Genomic DNA, 17863 nt, shown 5'->3' with positions numbered 1-17863 from the left:
AGTGGAACTTTACCTGCAGAAAGCTGCTTCCTGCCCGTTGTTCCTCGGAACATCCTCCAGCATCCTGAGGCAGTGTTCCATGGCTGTACAGAGTATGCAGCATGCCTGGCAATGTAAAGTGAGCGAGGGGGGCGGTACCGGGCCCTGCTAACAGTGGAGGCCGCTGTGTGAGCCTCATCAATCAGCAGGTGCCTGCATTCCTTTATGGAGTACCTTTGCTCCTCTGCCTGTGCAACCCTTATGCCCTGAGCTGCACTGTTATCTCTGTCGGTGCTCTGAGCTGCGACTATCTGGGCGGCCTTGACAGATGAGCCTTCCGCTTTCACCATGCTCTCTGGGCAGCTGGCTGCAGCTCCGAAGCTGAGTTGCGTGCCACAGGCGCCGTGTTACAACAGGAAGTGCGGCACCTATTCGTATTTAATTAAGCGGGTGCCGTGTTTAAATGAGGCACTAAGAGGGTCAGGTTGCATGATTTAAATAAATAAATAATGATGAAAGTGGGCGCCGACTACATCATCAAGCGCGGTACACCTGCATATTAAATTAACCGGGTACTGTGCTACTACTACATTAAGTGCAGCGCCCGTGCAGGTTACATTTATGCGGATGGCGGCCCATATAGCGGCCGCCATAATGAAACACAAACATGAAAGCAGCAGCCCGTGAAGCAGCCGCCATGATGATACAAATATACACATGAAACGGGTGCCAGTGGAACTTTACCTGCAGGAAGCAGTTTCCTGTGCGTGGATCCTCGGGGCATCCTCCAGCATTATGAGGCAGTGTTTGCTCTTCCGCCTGCGCTACCCTTATGCCCAGAACTGCCCTGCTATCTCTGCCGGTGCTCTTGAGCTCCAATTATCCAGGCGGCCCTGGCAAATGAGCCTGCCACGTTCGCCCTGCTCTCAGGGCAGCTGGCTGCGACTCCTAAGCTGGGTTGCATGCCAAGGCCGCAGTGTTACAACAGGAAGGGCGGCACCTATTCATAATTCATTTAGCGGGCGCCGTGTTTAATTGTGAAAGTGGGCGCCGGGCTACATCATAATGCCTGGCATCCCTGCATATAAACGTACGCAGCGCCACGGTAGAACATAAAGTGTGACGCCCTGTGTCTTAAATTAAGTGGGTGCCGTGCTACAAAATTAAGTGCAACTTCCATGCAGGTTAAATTTACATGCACCAGGCACCATGATGATACAAAAACATACATGAAAGGAGCCACCTGTGAAGCGGCTGCCACGATGAAACAAGCACAAACGTGAAAGCGGTGCGGTTTTAGGCGTCATAATAACACTTGTATTTGCAAAGCGCACGTTCACCACTACGGGTATCTTGGCGCTGAATAACAGATGTTTATTGTTACCCAACTCAATGGTACTCATTTTATCGACCTCAGATGGATGAAAGGCTGAATGGACCCGCCGGGATTTGAACCTGTGACCATGAGGTCGAACACAGGCCCCTGCAGCAGACGCATTAGTCCACTGAGCCACCAGACCCGGCTTATGATTCAATAAAGGAAGTAGTCCCTAAACCAACCCCCTAAACATCTAATAGCGAAAGTAAACTTAAGTTGGTCGGTGCTGCTGTCTATAAAATGGAAGTGATGCCTAGGGACAACCAACAAATAACGAGCTAGGAAACAAGAGCAATAAAAGCGTGAACCAATGGCGGGAAGCAGGCGAGAAGCAGGTGGGACTAATCTCCGTATACTGATTACTCCAGGTCTTGCAGACAGCGCATGCGCGCTGCCTAGGCTCGACCTAAAAACTCAGGGGAAACACGCCAAAAGATGCCAAGTCTAACATCACGCAAAACCTGTCGGAAACCCTGAGCCAGAAAGCCTAAGTTTCAATACAGGACCTCAGTGTTTTCGCTGCGGTGATTGGGGCCACATATCCAGCAACTGCACCCACAAGACCAATGCAGTTGGGACAATAGAAGTGGGTTATGCAAAAGGGAGAGTGTTGGTAACAGGGAGGAACAAGGATTGATATATGAAACTTGTATCTCTAACGGCAACCCAGTTGAAGCGTTACTAGACACGGGATTTCGACATTCAGTTGTTTCCCAGGAGTTAGTAACCAGGGCCCAAATAAGAAACGAGACTATCTCAGTGTCCTGTGTACATGGTGATGTAAAGCCCTACCCTGTTGCCAAAGTCATGTTGATAATAGACGGGGAACACCAGTTATGTAAAGTGGGGCTTGTTCACCATCTAACACAAAAACTAATACTGGGAACCGAGTTACCCCGTTTTGGTGAATATCTCACAAATATATCACAGGACCCGCAAATGGTAGACTGGCTGAGAGAGGCCCCATTCTTTAAGATAGAAATAGAAACAACCGAAGTGAAGGTTCAGAAAATCTGAAAGGAGCGAAGGAGTCATCAGAAGACCTCTGTCACTTCGGTTCTCTCATCCCCAGATGTGGATACAGCTCCTCCTCGAAGTTTCCGGACAGCTCAAAGAGATGATAGTACCTGGAAGTATGCTTGGGAAAGAGTGAAGGAGGATAACCCCAACCAGGTAGGCTTAAAAAGATTGTTGGCAGTCCCCAGTGCGACTGCAAACTATATAATTCATAAACAACTATCAGTCCCGTACATTAGTGATATAATAAATGCTGCCGGCCTCACCTTTTGGCATGGTGTCTGGTCAAAAGACTAAACAAAATTTACAAAAGACTTGATCATGGACGGTTTAGCTCTCAATTTAAGTAGAAAGATACCATTGCTGGAGTCCATTTTTAGCCTCCTAAAATATTGCAAAATCGACATTAATGGGAAAGTCCCCTTCTCTATACAGGAGTTTAGTAAAAAGGAAGTTAAGTTGAAATAATTAAAAATAATGGAAAATGAAAGAGAACGGACAGCTAGCCAAAAACTTAGCGCCATTGCATATTGTGAACAACCGCTTGTGAGGGGCATTCAGCCATATTTAATATTGGTGAGAAACGTACAACAGAGATTCTACCTAACAAGGTTAAGGATGGGTACACTACACTATTTAGTTGCTTTCCCCAAGGTGGAAAAATGGTGTCACAAACTGCCAAATTGCCCATGTGACGGAAAATCTATACAATCCACGATGAACTTTATTCTTTTTTGTAGTTTTTACAAGGGCATCCAGAAATCAGTTTTAAAACCCCTCTTTTTATCTAATATGCTTTTTAATTATAAATATGCTTTTAACTTTGTATGTAGTCTAGAAAATTTGAAAATCATAAACTCTGTAATTTGTTTTGTACAACTTGCAATTAGGAAAAGAAAAGATTATGCACACTTGAATGCACTGATATATGAAAATCTTGAAGACTACTCTTAGTACTGTTTTTAATCGTATACCCTTGATTAGATGTGACACTCTGCACTTTAGGTATTAGTGTGCATCTTTACGCACCAGCACTTTACCCCTTAAGATGAATGCAATGTCCCTTGATTAGCTTATAATGTATTATTGCATTTTGCACCCAAAAAAAAGGTTTAACGACTGCCTTATGGATTTCAACCATTTGAAAAGGTATTTTATAAATTCTCTTCCCTGTATGAATTAGAGATGACAATGTAAATATAGTAATGTTTTTATAATAGTATGCTTTTATGGTGAGATTTGTTGCACCGAATAAAGCTGATTTTGATTTGATTTGACTGATAAATAACATGTTCCAAGGTTATCCTTCCCCGAGCTAAAAGCAAACTGTTCTGTTCATCTGTATTTAGAAATCACTTTCACAATAAAATAGACGCATATACTAATTTTCTGGCTTATTATTCGGACGCTCTACTTTTTCCTACTCCCTTCACGAACCAAAACTGGAAAGGGGGGAGGGATAGAGCTTACAGCGGTTCAACTATTGATAATACAGTAGCACTATCCTACCTAGCACAGCAAGCTAATATCAAGAGTAACTTATTGGTATTTGCCTGCTTGGCGGATTATTCAGCGGCATTTGATGGTGTGTCCAGAGATAAGCTATGGAAAAAAATTGAAAAACTGGAAGATCCCAGATACCCTCCTGAAGGCTATCATCTCGTTATACAGTAACACCTGAGTGAGACTAAAACTGGCTGGGGATACGGTCTCCCAAAAGCTGTACACGGACAGAGGCATACAACAGGGCTGAGTCATAGCCCCAACATTTTTTAATCTCTACATAGCTGACCTGGGCAAGGCCCTTCAAGGAGATACCTTGATTACCCCAAAAACTAGGTCTATTAGATTGCATCTACTGCAATACGTAGATGATTTGACCACACAATAGTTGGCCTACAACAAGGACGGAATGCCTTGAATTCATACAATGGAGCCAATGAACTAGTAGTTAACGCAAGAAAGACCAAAGTGGTGGTCTTCGGACAACACGCAAAAAGAGCCCTCTTGAGGTGGAGGCTGGGCACTCAGACCATAGGAACAGTAAGAACTTCTAACTACATGGGTACATGGCTAAGCGATACTGGGAAGGCAATTGTACATCTGTCTAAAATGAAGGTCAAAACACCAGCAACCATATATGCGCTATGCAAATTTCAGGAGAGATTTTGCAGCCCAACCATGGTACAGATCAGTAGAATAATAAAATCCAAATTGCCAACGGTTGTAGGGTACACCCAGCAAGTTTTCCCTGGGCAATAGGAGTTAGCAATGCTAAACGCTCAGTGCCAGGGCTTCAAACGTGTCTTCAGGTTACCAAAATACACACACAACTGCTTGATCTGCTGGAGTTTGGATTGGTCCAGCAAAAGTACGAATGCATGAGTACTCAGGTGAAATATTATCAGATTCTCAAAGCCCGTACAGGTTCATTAAAGGAAGCACTGAAAGCAATATTTGATGGGGGACCAAACCCCTGGAACAGCTACATGCAAGCTGTGGTGACAAAATTAAACTTAGTAACAGCTAACTGGTCATTGGAGGAAGTAAATTATGTGGCAATAAAGAAGGCTCTAAATAAACAAAATCTCTCAGCTATTGAGGGAAAGGATATGGCCAGATATAATGGAAATGGAGGGTTACCAGTCCTAACCTCCTCCTACGATGCAAACTTTATTTAACCATATTTGAATAACGCACTAGGTAAGAAATGCCTGAAAGACATGCAATGTGCCCGGATAGTACAACTTCCAATTAAGGAACACAACCCATGATGGAAATGCCTAACGCAGGTAGTTTAATGATAAAGAGTGGGGTCCATGCTACACCTTGCATGCTGCTGCCCCGTCATGCTCTAACATTGTCGGGCGCTTCTAAGGCCAATGTTCCTATTGCATGGGGCTTAGACATTTGCAGAGGCAGTCTCATGGCTCCTTACATGCACTGTGCCCTTGGAACTGGCCATATTCGGAAGATACATGAGAGTGGTCCAAACTGAACTTAACAAGGTAACAGGTTTCGACAAGCTACTGCAAACATTAAAAAAGTGAAAACTGAACTAGTTAGCTGGAAGAGGCGGAGAAAACCAGCCACCAGGTGCAGGATAGAGCAGCTAGCCCCTGTGGGTGGGACAGAGGATATAGAGCACTTGTCCACAGCCGGGAGGCACAAGCGAGTGGCTTGAACCTTGAACTTGGTGGTATCACGCAGCAAGCACAACTGGAAATGTTGAACATCTAGGAACCAAGCAAGTGAGAAGCCAACCTTTGAAAAATTGCAGGCAAAACTGTGAATATTGGTATTCTAATAGCTCAGTAGGAATATTTTGTACATTGTCCGCATTATTGAAGTGGTGGGAGGGAGCGGAGATAGTGAAGCCAAATCGTATATCACACACACCTTTTATGCCAGGTTCACTTACAGTGGAAAGGCATGGGGTGGGTTCTAGTACCACAACTACATCCAAAGTGCTAGGATTGATTGCACATGGCTACGCCAAATCATACAGCACAAGCACTTTACATGGTAGGATTATCTGAATGTTTGAGGTGGTCTTTTGACCCAGCTTCATTTTTATTTGATTTTGATGGGGGATGGGGGACAGCAGTAAGATGGGAAATGCAGATCAATTGGCTTGCTATCTCACTGCTTTTTTGCACTGGTTTTAACTTAATTTTTTCATGTTATTTGTTGGTATATGAGTGAACTTGCAATGATTTTAAGTAATTATGCAATAAATGTTTTTCATTCATTTCAATAATGGGACTTCAATGGGTAATTTTAGAAATATTAAAATATTACACTGTTTTATACTAAAAAACATATACTATTAAAAAGTAGAATGTGTAATTCTTTGTGCTGGCGTTCAATTTATATGCCTAAATGAAGTCACATTGTATTAAATATGTAGTAAGAACTCAGTCCTAACTTTGTTGCGATATTGAATTTTGCAAACTATATTCGTAATTTTCATCAAGATGAATGTTTTCTGGAAACATAGAGCTACTTCGAGTTTTGGTCGTGCGATAAAAGACAAGGAAAATGTTACTTATCCAGGAAGCATCTATTCTTGTCATGTAGAGCTGTAGATTCACATTCTTTACATACTCCTGCCCTCTATTGTTTTGGTACGGATGTTTGCAAGTTGTTTTTCTTTGAAGAAGTCTTTTCAGTCACGAGGTAAGGTGAGTCCTCCTTTCGGTGATAGTGCACATGGGCATCGACTCCATTGTTTTTCCCGCAGAGGGTGAGAATGGAGTTAGTGAGTGTAGAATAGAGATGTCCATGCATATGAATGTAAATTTAAATCTACAACAACCACAGGAGACCGGGGAGGCAGGTGGGCTCATGTGAATCTACAGCCCTGCATGCCAAGAATAGATGCTTACTGGGTAAGTAACATTTTCCGTTTGAGGCATGTGAGCTGTAGATCACATGCTTTGCATAGTGTATACTCCCAAAGTGGTGGCTAACCTGTAGTCATTGTAGTTGTTTGAAACAGTGTTTTAAGTACTGCTTGCCCCACATTTGCCTGTTGTCTTGCTAAAACATTCACACAATAGTGTTTGGTGAATGTGTGCGGTGTAGACCATGTTGGTGCCTTACAGATGTCGGTTAGGGGAATATTCCTTAAGAAGGCCATAGTAGCCCCTGTTATGCTAGTGGAATGTGCTCTATGGGGTATTATTAAAGTTCTATTTGCTTTGGCACAACATGTTTGGATATATTTTAAAATACATCTTGCAATACCTGACTTAGATATGGGATTGCCTTTGTGTGCTGGAAAAAAGTAACAAATAGTTGCTTTGTTTTTCGAAAGTCTTTGGTTCTTTCTACATGATATAGTATAGCTTGTCTAACATCAAGTGTGTGTAGAGCTCATTCTGCTACAGAATCAGGTTGAAGAAAGAGCACAGGTAACTCAACTGATTGATTGATATGAAAGGCAGAAACTACTTTAGGGAGAAACTTAGGATTGGTTCGAAGAACCACCCTATCTTTGTGAAGTTGAAAGAAAGGCTCTTGTATAGTTAATGGCTGAAGTTCACCAACTCTCCTTAGTAAGATTATTGCTATGAGGAAAGCAATCTTCCATGAGAGGAATTGTAATTGACATTTGTGCATTGGTTCAAAAGGTGCACCCATTAGCCTTGTAAGGACTATGTTTAAGTTCCACTCTGGTGCAGGGGGAACTCTTGGTGGTATCACCCTTTTTAATCCTTCCATGAAGGCTTTGATCACTGGTACTCTGAACAGAGATAAGTGTTGTCTGTTTTGCAAGTATGCAGCTACTACTGCTACGTGTAAACAAATGGATGTTTAAACCGATCCAGATTGCTGTAAGTGCAACAGATAACAAACAATATTCTGTACAGAAGCATTAGTGGATTGTTGTTACAATAATTAACAAACCGTTTCTGTTTTGCAGCATAACATGCTCTAGTAGTAGGCTTTCTAGCTTCTTTAAGAATATACATACAGTCTGGTGGTATTTGTAAATAACCAAACACTGACTTCAGAAGCCAAATCGCCAGGTTGAGTTCTTTGGGATTGAGATGACTGATTTCTCCATGGCTTTGAGTGAGGAGACTGGGTGTGAGATGTAGCTTTTTATGTGGCACCACGGACAGTTCTAATAGGGTGGTGTGCCAAGGTTGCCGAGCCCATGTGGGGGCTACTAAGATCATTGTGAGGGGTGTTTATTTGAGCTTCCGATCCAGTAATGGAATTAGTAATAGATGCGGAAAAGCGTAGGCAAATATCCCTGACTAATTCATCCAAAGAGCATTGCCTTTGGATAGATGGTGTGGGAACCTAATGCAAAGTTTGGGCATTTTGAGTTGTGTACTGTGGCAAACAGATTTATGTGTGGAAATCCCTATTGTTGAAAGTACGGAAAAAGAACTTGGGTATGACGTTCCCACTCGTGAACTTGCTGCCTGTGTCGGCTGAGCAGGTCAGCACTTTGAATGTTTACTCCTGGAAGGTGTTCTGCTAGGACATACATTTTGTGATTAATTGCCCAATTCCAAATTCTTTGTGCAAGGCGCGACAGCTGGAGAGAGTGTGTCCCTTCCTGTTTTTGCAGGTTGTACATTGCTGTCATGTTGTCTGTGCGAACTAGGACAGCTTTGCCTACAAGGTGAGTGTAAAAAGCTTTGAGTGCTAGGAACACTGCTAGAAGTTCCAGGTAGTAGATGTAGAGACATTTGTGATTGTCTGACCCTTGTACAGTGTAATGTTTGAGATGGGCACCCCAACTGGCTAAAGATGCGTCTGCTGTCAGTGCAGTCTATGAAGGGCCGCCCTTTTGATAAGTTTTGAGGGTTCTACCACTGCAGAGAGCGATGGGTGAGGCGGTCTACCAACACTAGATTGGTTAATTGACTCTGTGACTGATACCACTGATGCGCTAGACATTCTTGCAGAGGACGCATGTGAAGCCTTGCATAAGGTACGATTGCAATGCAAGATGCCATCATTCCCAGCAGTTGCATGAAATCTCTGGCTAGTAATGTTTGATTGGGTTGAAATTGTAGTACTGTAGATTGAATAATGTAAATCCTGGCTGCAATGGGAAAGGCTAAGCTTTGAGAGTGTTGAGGGAAGCTCCCAGATAAGACTGCACTTGTGCAGGGCACAGGTGAGATTTTTGTGCATTGATTGTGAAACCCAACTAATGAAGTAGGTGCACTGCTGCCTGAGTGTATAATATACCGTTCTGGTAAGTGCCTGCTTTGAAAAACCAGTTGTCTAGGTAAGGAAAGACATGTATACATTGTCTCCTGAGATGAGCGGCTACTACTGCAAGACATTTGGTGAACACTCTTGTGGTGACGCCGAATGGAAGTACCTTGAACTGGTAATGTTTGCCTGCTATCACCAATCTGAGGTATTTGCAATGAGCCAGATGGAATGGAATGTGAAAGTAGGTGTCTTTTAGATCTAGAGTAGACATAAAGTCGCCCCGCTGTAAAAGGGGAAGCACTTGTTGAAGAGTCACCATGTGAAAGTGCTCTGACAGTATTTATTTGCTTAACTCTCTGAGATCTAAAATAGGTCTAAACGAGCCGTCTTTTTTGAGAATCAGAAAGTAAAGGGAATAGATCCCTGAGCCTTGGTACTGAAGTGGGACTGGTTCTATAGCCCCTTTGAGTAATAGAGATTGCACTTCTTGAAGCAAGTTCTGGTGGTCTGGTGACAATTTGTGATATTGAGGTGAAATGTTTGGAGCATTGTTAGTAAGCTCCAGACAATAACCATGTTGGCTAATTCGAAGTACCCATTTGTCGGTTGTCGGTTGTTATCGATTCCCAAATGGGGAGAAAATCTTGAAGTCTTCCTCCGAAAGGTGTGGAATAGTTGGAGGGAAGTGTGGGGAAGTCACTGTTGCTTGGGGAAGGCGAATTGCGGGGTGTAGTGTTTTCTACCTCTGCCACTGGGACTATTTACCCTATAACCGTCTCTTGTAAAAGATGATTGACAATTACCCTTGTATGAGGAAGTGTTTTGGTCTGTCGCTGTGGACTTGGACCCTCCCCTGTAAAAAGAGTGCGAAAGGAACCTCTATTTGAGGGAGATTGAAGCGCTCCCATCGATTTTGCTACATCGGTGTTTTTTTTCCGTTTTTTCGACCACTCAACTTCCGGCCCAAAAAGATGTTTTTTGTCAAAAGGTATATTGAATATGGATTGTTGGACTTCAGGTTTGAACCTTGAAACCCGTAACCATGCATGTCTTCGGAGTAAGATGCTAGTACTCACTCCTCTAGCTGCAGTGTCTGCTGCATCTAGAGCGCATCTAATAGACGTGTTGCAAATTAGTTTACTTACTTGAACTAAATACTGAGCTTTTGCCCTATGCTCAGCTGGGAGAAACTGTAGTAATTGCTCCATTTCGTCCCAGTGGGCCTATCATATCTTTCTAGGAGGACTTGAGTATTAGCAATGCACCTATAATTAGTTGCGTGCGCAGCTATACGTTTTCCAGAAGCATCAATAAGCTTTGACTATTTATCTAGGAAGGAGCATCCCCAGACGCTTGAGAATTAGCCTGCTTTCGAGCATTAGATACAACTACAGAGTCAAGTGGTAAGTGACCTTTAATGAAAATAGGATCTGTTGGGGAAGATTTGTCTTTTTTATCTACTCTAGGAGTGAGGATTCTAGCACTTACAGGATCTTTAAAAATGACTTGTGTGTGCCTCAACATACCCTTAAGCATAGGCAGTGTCTGACTGGACTTGTGTGTTCCTAGAGTGTCAAAGAGAAAGTCTCCCTCCAAGGATTCTTTATGGAGCTCCACCCCACGGTATTGTGTGGCTCTAGCAAGGAGCGCTTGATGTGACAAATTGCCATCTGGGGGAGATGGCCTGGCAGGGTAAAGATCTAGTTCTGTATCCTGTGGAGGATCAACTGTATAATCCGTCCAAGGATCTACTGGTAACTATACGTCATCATCGGTTTCACCTGCATCAAGGTGAGGTAGAATAGACTGATGAGGTGTAATGTGTAAAGGATCAATCTGTGGTGGAGACGGAGGAGGAGGAGATGGTAGTGTATGAAAAGGACTAGTACCCACATTTTTCTTCTTCAAAGGAATTATATAATGGCTGTTGTCATCAGAAAGCGTATGCTTGGATGGAGGTTTAGCGTGAATATGCCCAGTGTCAGGATGAATATAGTTTCTTCTGTTTCGGATCCGACTTAGGTGGTACAACATCTATGTTTGGATCCGGCTGTATTACGGGCAGTTCTTTACTTTTCGGCACCAAAGGTTTCGGAGTGGAGATGGAATGTACTTTCGGAGCTGAAGATTTCGGATCCAAGGATTGTTTCTTCAGTTTTGTTGTCCACGTTTTCAGCTCCGAACTGATTTTGAGCTTAGAACTCGTAAGGTTTTGGCTCGGAAGAGGGTTTTGGCCGACTCGATCCCAACCCGGAAGGCTTATCAGAGTGTTTTGGTGCTGAGCTGGAAGGCGGAGCGGGAGAAACCTCTTCTTGTTGCTGACCTTGGCCTGAAGGCAGAGGTGGCGCCGAAACCTTTGATTTTTTAGGGACGGTGTGTGGGGGGGAGGGGTGTTCCGTACTCAAGTCCCCTTGTCCCTGCCGCACATCGTCGTCCTCTAGGACAATCTGCAACTCTGATTCAGAGTCAGACGCAGCTGAGGCTTGTTCTTCTTCGACCGCTGAGATCTCCTTTTGCTCGGAGTCACTGCCGAAGAGATCCGGTGTGTGGTCTAACAGCTGCCGTTGCCTCTCGCGATGTCGAGCCCGACAATCACAGAGTGTTTTCTTCGATCTGAAGGATTGGCACGCGTTGCAGTCTTATTCTTTGTGCTCAGGAGACAAGCACAAGTTACAGACCTGATGCAGGTCCGTACGCAGATACTTCGCGTGGCACAGGGGGCAGAATTTGAATGGAGTCCGTTCCATCGACAAGAAGCCGGACCACCGGGGATAGGCTGGAAGGCCGTCCGCAAATCTTCCGATTAAAATGGAGATTTTTGATCATCGAGTCGAACCACGGAGAAAAGGAAACGTGTTCAAAAACAATAACGTCTAGAGTAGAGTGGATTGTGCACTGAGGGGAACCCGGGAAACGATTCTGAAGCAGAGTGCAGCAACACATGTCCCTGTGCACTATCACCAAAAGGAGGAGTCACCTTACCTTGTAACTGGAACGACTTCTTGCAAACATCCGGACGCAACACTAGATGGCAGGAGTATGCAAAGCATGTGATGTACAGCTCACATGACTCGAACTGATAGAATTCTCCCTCCATATTTTGATCCTTTTTTATTGAGAGAAAGCAGTAGGAGGTTCGGTATCACAATGAATCAAGTCTCACATCCTTCCAATATGCCCCTTCCGCTGGTGCACCATTAGGCAATACACTCCGAAGCAGAGCCTGTGGTGAAGCCAGCTCTTTGGAATCTTAAGTTTGGAAATACCTTTGTTCCTAGAACTGTGCCAATGGATATTTCATGGACAACACCAAGCACATCGATTTGTAGATACACAAATATGTGGTGGTCTAGAAGATCTCTCTTTCAAGATGGATTCTAAATCAGGGTGAGTGGAAGTAGGTGTGAGGCTGGGATAACGAAAAGTGCAGGTTTCCACTTCCCCAGTAAAGCCAAAAGGCGGGCATTGGGGGGGGGTAGGGGAAGCAGATGATAGCTTGTTGGAAGCTTACCTGTAGAAAAGCTAAAATCCATATCCTCCTGAGTGGTAGACACCTGACCGATGAGCGGGACACAAAGACCCCAGCCTGGTATAACATCTGGTACCTGTAAAATAAAGACAGGTAAGAGAAGTGTGAGGGGAAGAGGAGGAATGAAAAAGAGGACTGAGTGACAGAGAGAAGAGGGGAATGTAGCAGAATAGATAAAAATGGAACAGAGGATGAAAAGAATCGAGAGAAAAGGGAATTGTGGGAGTGATGGAAGAAGAAGAAAAGATGTGCAATGGATTTATACAGAAAGTGATGGGCAAAGACACAGCAACGGAAATGGAGCGGACAGGAGAATCAGGTAAGTAAACAGTAAAATAGCGCTAGTTTTAAAAAGATTTATCTAAATCCCACACTTTACTATTGAGAACTGGAAAATACAAGTCCAGAAGTAAACAATTTTGGACAAAAAAAACAGTAATGAAAGACTATTAAAAAACAAGCATTGGCATAGCCAATAGGTCTCGCCTTTTGGACCTTGTGAGTGTTTAGCCATGCATCACATTATCCTGGGTACTGTACCCCCAGGGATTGAAGAGCTATAGCAAAGCTGTACTGGTCACCTGTTTGCTTTTTATTGCTATATTTGGGTGTTAAACTGGTGCTAATGAGGTGCAACCAATGTCCATTCAGTGTTACAAAGTTTTTCCAATACAATAGGTCTCGCATTTGTGAGAGTTTAAGCTATTGGCATTGTAAATGACAATGCCGTTTATTTATCTGTTTTGATAACTAACACATAAATAAAAGGCATTGTCACTTACAATTGCAGTAGCTCAAACTCTTGTAAATGCATGAACTATTTCATTTCAAAGAAGCAGACGCCATTTTTCCGAGCTGCTTGGAAAGTGAAAGCGTGCATGGCACGCTGAATGGTGCAGGTAAGCACGTTGAGCCTGCAGTGGGAGAAACTCAATAAATAAAATAGTGCTTACAGACTAAATAGGACCTACCGTGAAACAACAGAAGTAAAAGGGCAAGTCCACATGGGAGGTTACAAATGAAGAGAAGGCGTACTAAGGAGGGACTAACAAGCCTATTAAGGAATCAGAAGCCAGCATTTACAAAGGACAATGACTCAAGCCGATGATAAATATGGGCGGAGAGTAGGCAGAACTTCAAGTTCATACTCTAATACAGCATGCAGAGCAGCGCATTCGCTGCCCCGGCTCGACCAAAAAAACAAACAAAAAAAAAGAGGAGACTTGGCAATTACACAAAGGAGCGCTTATCTATTCCAGTAAAATGGCCTCTGCTTCAATAAGGTGCCAGAATTGCCTTTACTTAAGGGGACTTCGTTTTCTGGACTACAATCAAATATATTTGATAAGTTCAGGTGATGTCACAAAATAGAAGAAAACATGTTATTTAAACTGTATACTAGTTGTAATGTAGCTGTAATTCTGCTCAGCCTAATACTGGGAGCATAACAACGGTGCCTGCAGCTCCTGCGATGAAGGGGGTCCCTTAGCCCTTCAGAGGACACCAAAACCTTCATGGGGTCCCCATTCAGCTCAATGTCTAAGAATAGCTGTGCTGCAAGATATGGGAAAGTCAGGCTCCTCTCATCACATTATAGGGGGAGACAGGGCTTTAAGTGGGATGGAAAAACTGGGTGGGGGGTCTCAAAGGGGCATGGCCGATATAATTAAGATAATTAAGGGCGTGGCTTAAAACCTCTATGCTAAAAATATGTGTTCATCATACTGTACCACCCAACTGGTATTTTCTACTTCTGTTATTGCCTCCACATATATAATACAAGTAACATTACACCTACAACAAGCCAGGATTATTGGCTTTGTCAAAGGTAGTTAGTTGCATAAGATAAATATACTACATGCATGCACACAACTAAGACTTTGTTGTATATAATATTGAAAATGCTTTAGTTCTTGCTTGAGAGGTTGTGGCGTAATGGCTACAAATGCCAACTCTGGAGCTGAGGAAGCAGGTTTGAGTCTAAGCGTTGGCTCGACATCCTGCATTTCTAGGCAGATCACTTATTCGCCCGTGCCTACCAAAAAGATAAATGAATATGTCCTTGTTGGTGCTCATGTAAAGCACTTCGAGTTTTGCGATATAGAACTCTACAAAAATTAAAAGTTACATAAAAAATAGCGGACTGCTGCAGAGTTAAGATTTTGTTTTCCATTCTGAGCGAGTGCGCAAATGGAGAGCCCGATAGGGACTGCCTCGGCACCTGCTTTTAAGAATTGCGGTGCAGAGCACCGGCAGGACCCAGCCCACTTAAAGCCCTTGAGGGAAGGCGGGGTGGGGGGAGTGGGTTTGGGGGGAGACACAATTTTTAGTTACACCACTCGTCGCCACATTTACTAACGTTTGCAGAAATCCGCATAGGGCAATCACTCTTAAGAAGGGGTTGGATTCCCTTTGTTCCTTAGGTGCCTTAAACAAAGCATTGGTATTTTATTTGTAAAACCAGGCATTTTGTAAAGTGTTTTGCTCTGTCATGTATGCAGCCCCAGCGTACATGTAACGGATTGCTAAGGGGCATTCGAAAAACAAAAAAAGTGAGATGAAAATAGAGCATGCAAGGGGAAGGTTTTAAGATTTATCTTAACAATATATCTCGTTTTTGGCTTTACAAAAACAAACCTGGTGCACGGCCCCTAATGATCTGAATAAACAACAGGCTTGTATTACACTTGGTTTCCAAAGATCTGTTGAAAAGAAAAAGAAACTCCTTCAAGCAAACGGAAATATATGCAGTTCGTCCAAACAAAAAACGTTTTCCTTGCAAACTGTAGACTATTTGTGATTCTGTTTGTGCCACAGCTGCCCTGGCCTCTAGTATCAGCCGTCGGTTTTCCTGAAGAGCACTCCTGCTAACCAGCGGCCTTCCACCTCTTCAGCTGGGCATCTGCGTTTAGGGGATATGTGCGCCATTGATCTAGTGAATCGCACGTGCACGGAAATTTAGCAGCTGGCTGATGGGACATGGCGTAAACAGATTAGTCTCCTCCTGCAGGGCTGAGCAGCATAGATAGTGCCTTTTATCACAAAGATTCCTCATTGAGGCAGACAACAACAGGCCCACTGCTAACTTAACGAGAACGAACAGGCAATATAAGAAATATTCTTGCATATGCTTCTGATATTTTTTATTTTTCCCAGTGGCATAAATTACATTTTCTTCGGAGGTTTTCACACCTCATATCTGGCTGGGATCCACAACTAGGGAATAAACAAGCAAAGGGGTAGGGGTGGCGACGCCGGCAAGCCGCGAGTGTTGCGCGCCGAAAGTAAAAAAAAACAACCGATAAAACACAAGCGTTGCCCCGCAGCCGCGAAAGTTAACTGTTAACTGAGAGGGGGACGCACCATGACGAGAGAGGAAAGCCAGATGGCGCCTCTGCTCGTCATTGTGCGTGTAACCGTGCGCTCTATGCCACCCAAAAAGCTGTGGTCGGGCTTTTTATAGCTCACTCACTAAATGTCTCGCCAGAGCACTCCATGCGCTGGCTCAGGCGAGACCTAATAACCACTGTATCCTTCAAGAAACTTGGCATAGTACCACAAAGGCTGCCAAAATGTATACCAGATGCCTCAACCTGAGAAATCCAAACTCTAATCAAATGTTACGGGTACATGTGGAAAGCTGGAAGGAGGGTAAAGTCTGAAATAAGGCAGAATTGTCTAGACCCAACACAAATATATGATTACACAGCAGCAATCATTAATTTACTTATGAACTCTTCACATACTACCTGTTGAGTACATTTATTACACCTAACAGACAATTCACACCCTAGAAACAGAGTCTCCACTTCCAATCGGAGAGTAAGATTCATATAGTGAGATCAAAACACAAGAATAAGCAACAAACCAGATTCTCTCTCTCTACAGAGAAAACCACCTTATACAAAGCAGCCCAAAATCACTTATAAAACCATTATAGACAGAAACTCGCAGATCTGCACAAAGAACAGATCTATGATTGGTGATGTAAAATGTGGGTGTTCATTAAGATAACTGTGATAAGTCAGACACAATTGAGCCTTTGGCAGCAGTATGAGGTGATATATTATGCAATACTGAGTGTAAACATATTTCACCAGAATATTTGCCATTCAAGCATGGACAAACCTTGAACTATATCCAATTGGTCTTGTACCTGAAGAACTCCGCATTGGAGAAGACAAGGTCTAAACTATTTTTTAAACTTGCATAACCTCCTGTCTGGGTACAAATGGGCAAAAGTCTTCAGAGACCAATATGAACAGAGGCTGAACATGTAGAGAGACCACACATGATCTAGAAGTCTTCTTTTAAAAGTACAATCAAAGCGAGATAGAGCAACGAATAACAATAGACAGTAGAGAATAACAATAGACAGTAGAAACATTTTTTAAAAGGCTGCAAGCTCTTCTTTACCTGCAGCAAACCTGCATGAACAGGGAATAACGCCTCGACATGACTGATAGCAAAGCTGCTCACACTAAACAGAGAAATGTTCTAATCCAAAAATGTGTGACCCAGATACCAGAACAACGCTGTAAGATTAGATTAATAAGGCACCTTAGACAATTTTCCACGAATCAAGAAAACTACTGGAAACTAGACAATCCATATAATTTTATATTCTCTTCAGGAATTGAAGATTACACGTGTAAACGGCGTGGAGTAGAAGCGGACACATTGGGGATGTGAAGAAACTACATTTTCAGATCTCAACAAAAGAAGGGAAGGTATTCGGGCTGCACAAAATGCAAAGTGTAATTTTTACTTTTAAACACGTTTAGCGACCATTGTGAAAACAGCAGAATTAAACAAGAGTAGGAAAAACCTAAAAACCAGAAAAGCGCCGGGTCTCAACACAATGAATGAAACTGTTAAATGAAGCACTTTAAAACGAGGAGCAAAAGTGAAATTATCCAATGTGAATTAAGATCACAACATGTTCCCAAAAATGGTCTAAGCTGCTTACCAAACCTATTTATGTGAAGGCCTGTACTGTAGGTATAGGTATTTTTTAGAGTACAAACATAGCTTGAGATCAAGAAAGCAGTGAGCATGGGCCTAGCCCAGAGTTGTGCTTCAGGATCGTTTACATTAATGGAGGATTTCCTATTGTGAGGATATGTGCCTACAAAAATAGGAAAAGCCTGGTTCCCAATAGTTGGAAGAAATTTTGTTTTAAACAATTAATTTTTTGCTGCAACACAGGTGAACCTAGACATACATTAAGGTCAAAGATATCATACGGAGATGCCAAATAGAAGTTCTCAATC

The 17863-nt window shown here is 43.0% G+C and overlaps 1 protein-coding gene across 2 annotated transcripts in view; it reads right to left on the bottom strand.

The window, feature by feature from the left end:
• CLN3 (CLN3 lysosomal/endosomal transmembrane protein, battenin) overlaps positions 1-17863 on the bottom strand; it is a 550496-nt gene that overhangs the window by 152415 nt on the left and 380218 nt on the right. For both annotated transcript variants that reach the window (XM_085618893.1, XM_085618894.1), the window contains one exon: positions 12573-12666. In XM_085618893.1, coding sequence (XP_085475019.1) covers positions 12573-12666 — 94 coding nt within the window. The remainder of the gene's footprint in view (positions 1-12572; positions 12667-17863) is intronic.

Source organism: Triturus cristatus, chromosome 7 (assembly GCF_964204655.1).
Source record: "Triturus cristatus chromosome 7, aTriCri1.1, whole genome shotgun sequence".
NCBI lineage: Eukaryota > Metazoa > Chordata > Amphibia > Caudata > Salamandridae > Triturus > Triturus cristatus.
Note: the sequence above shows the minus strand (reverse complement) of the source record. Positions and strands in the feature narration are given on the sequence as shown.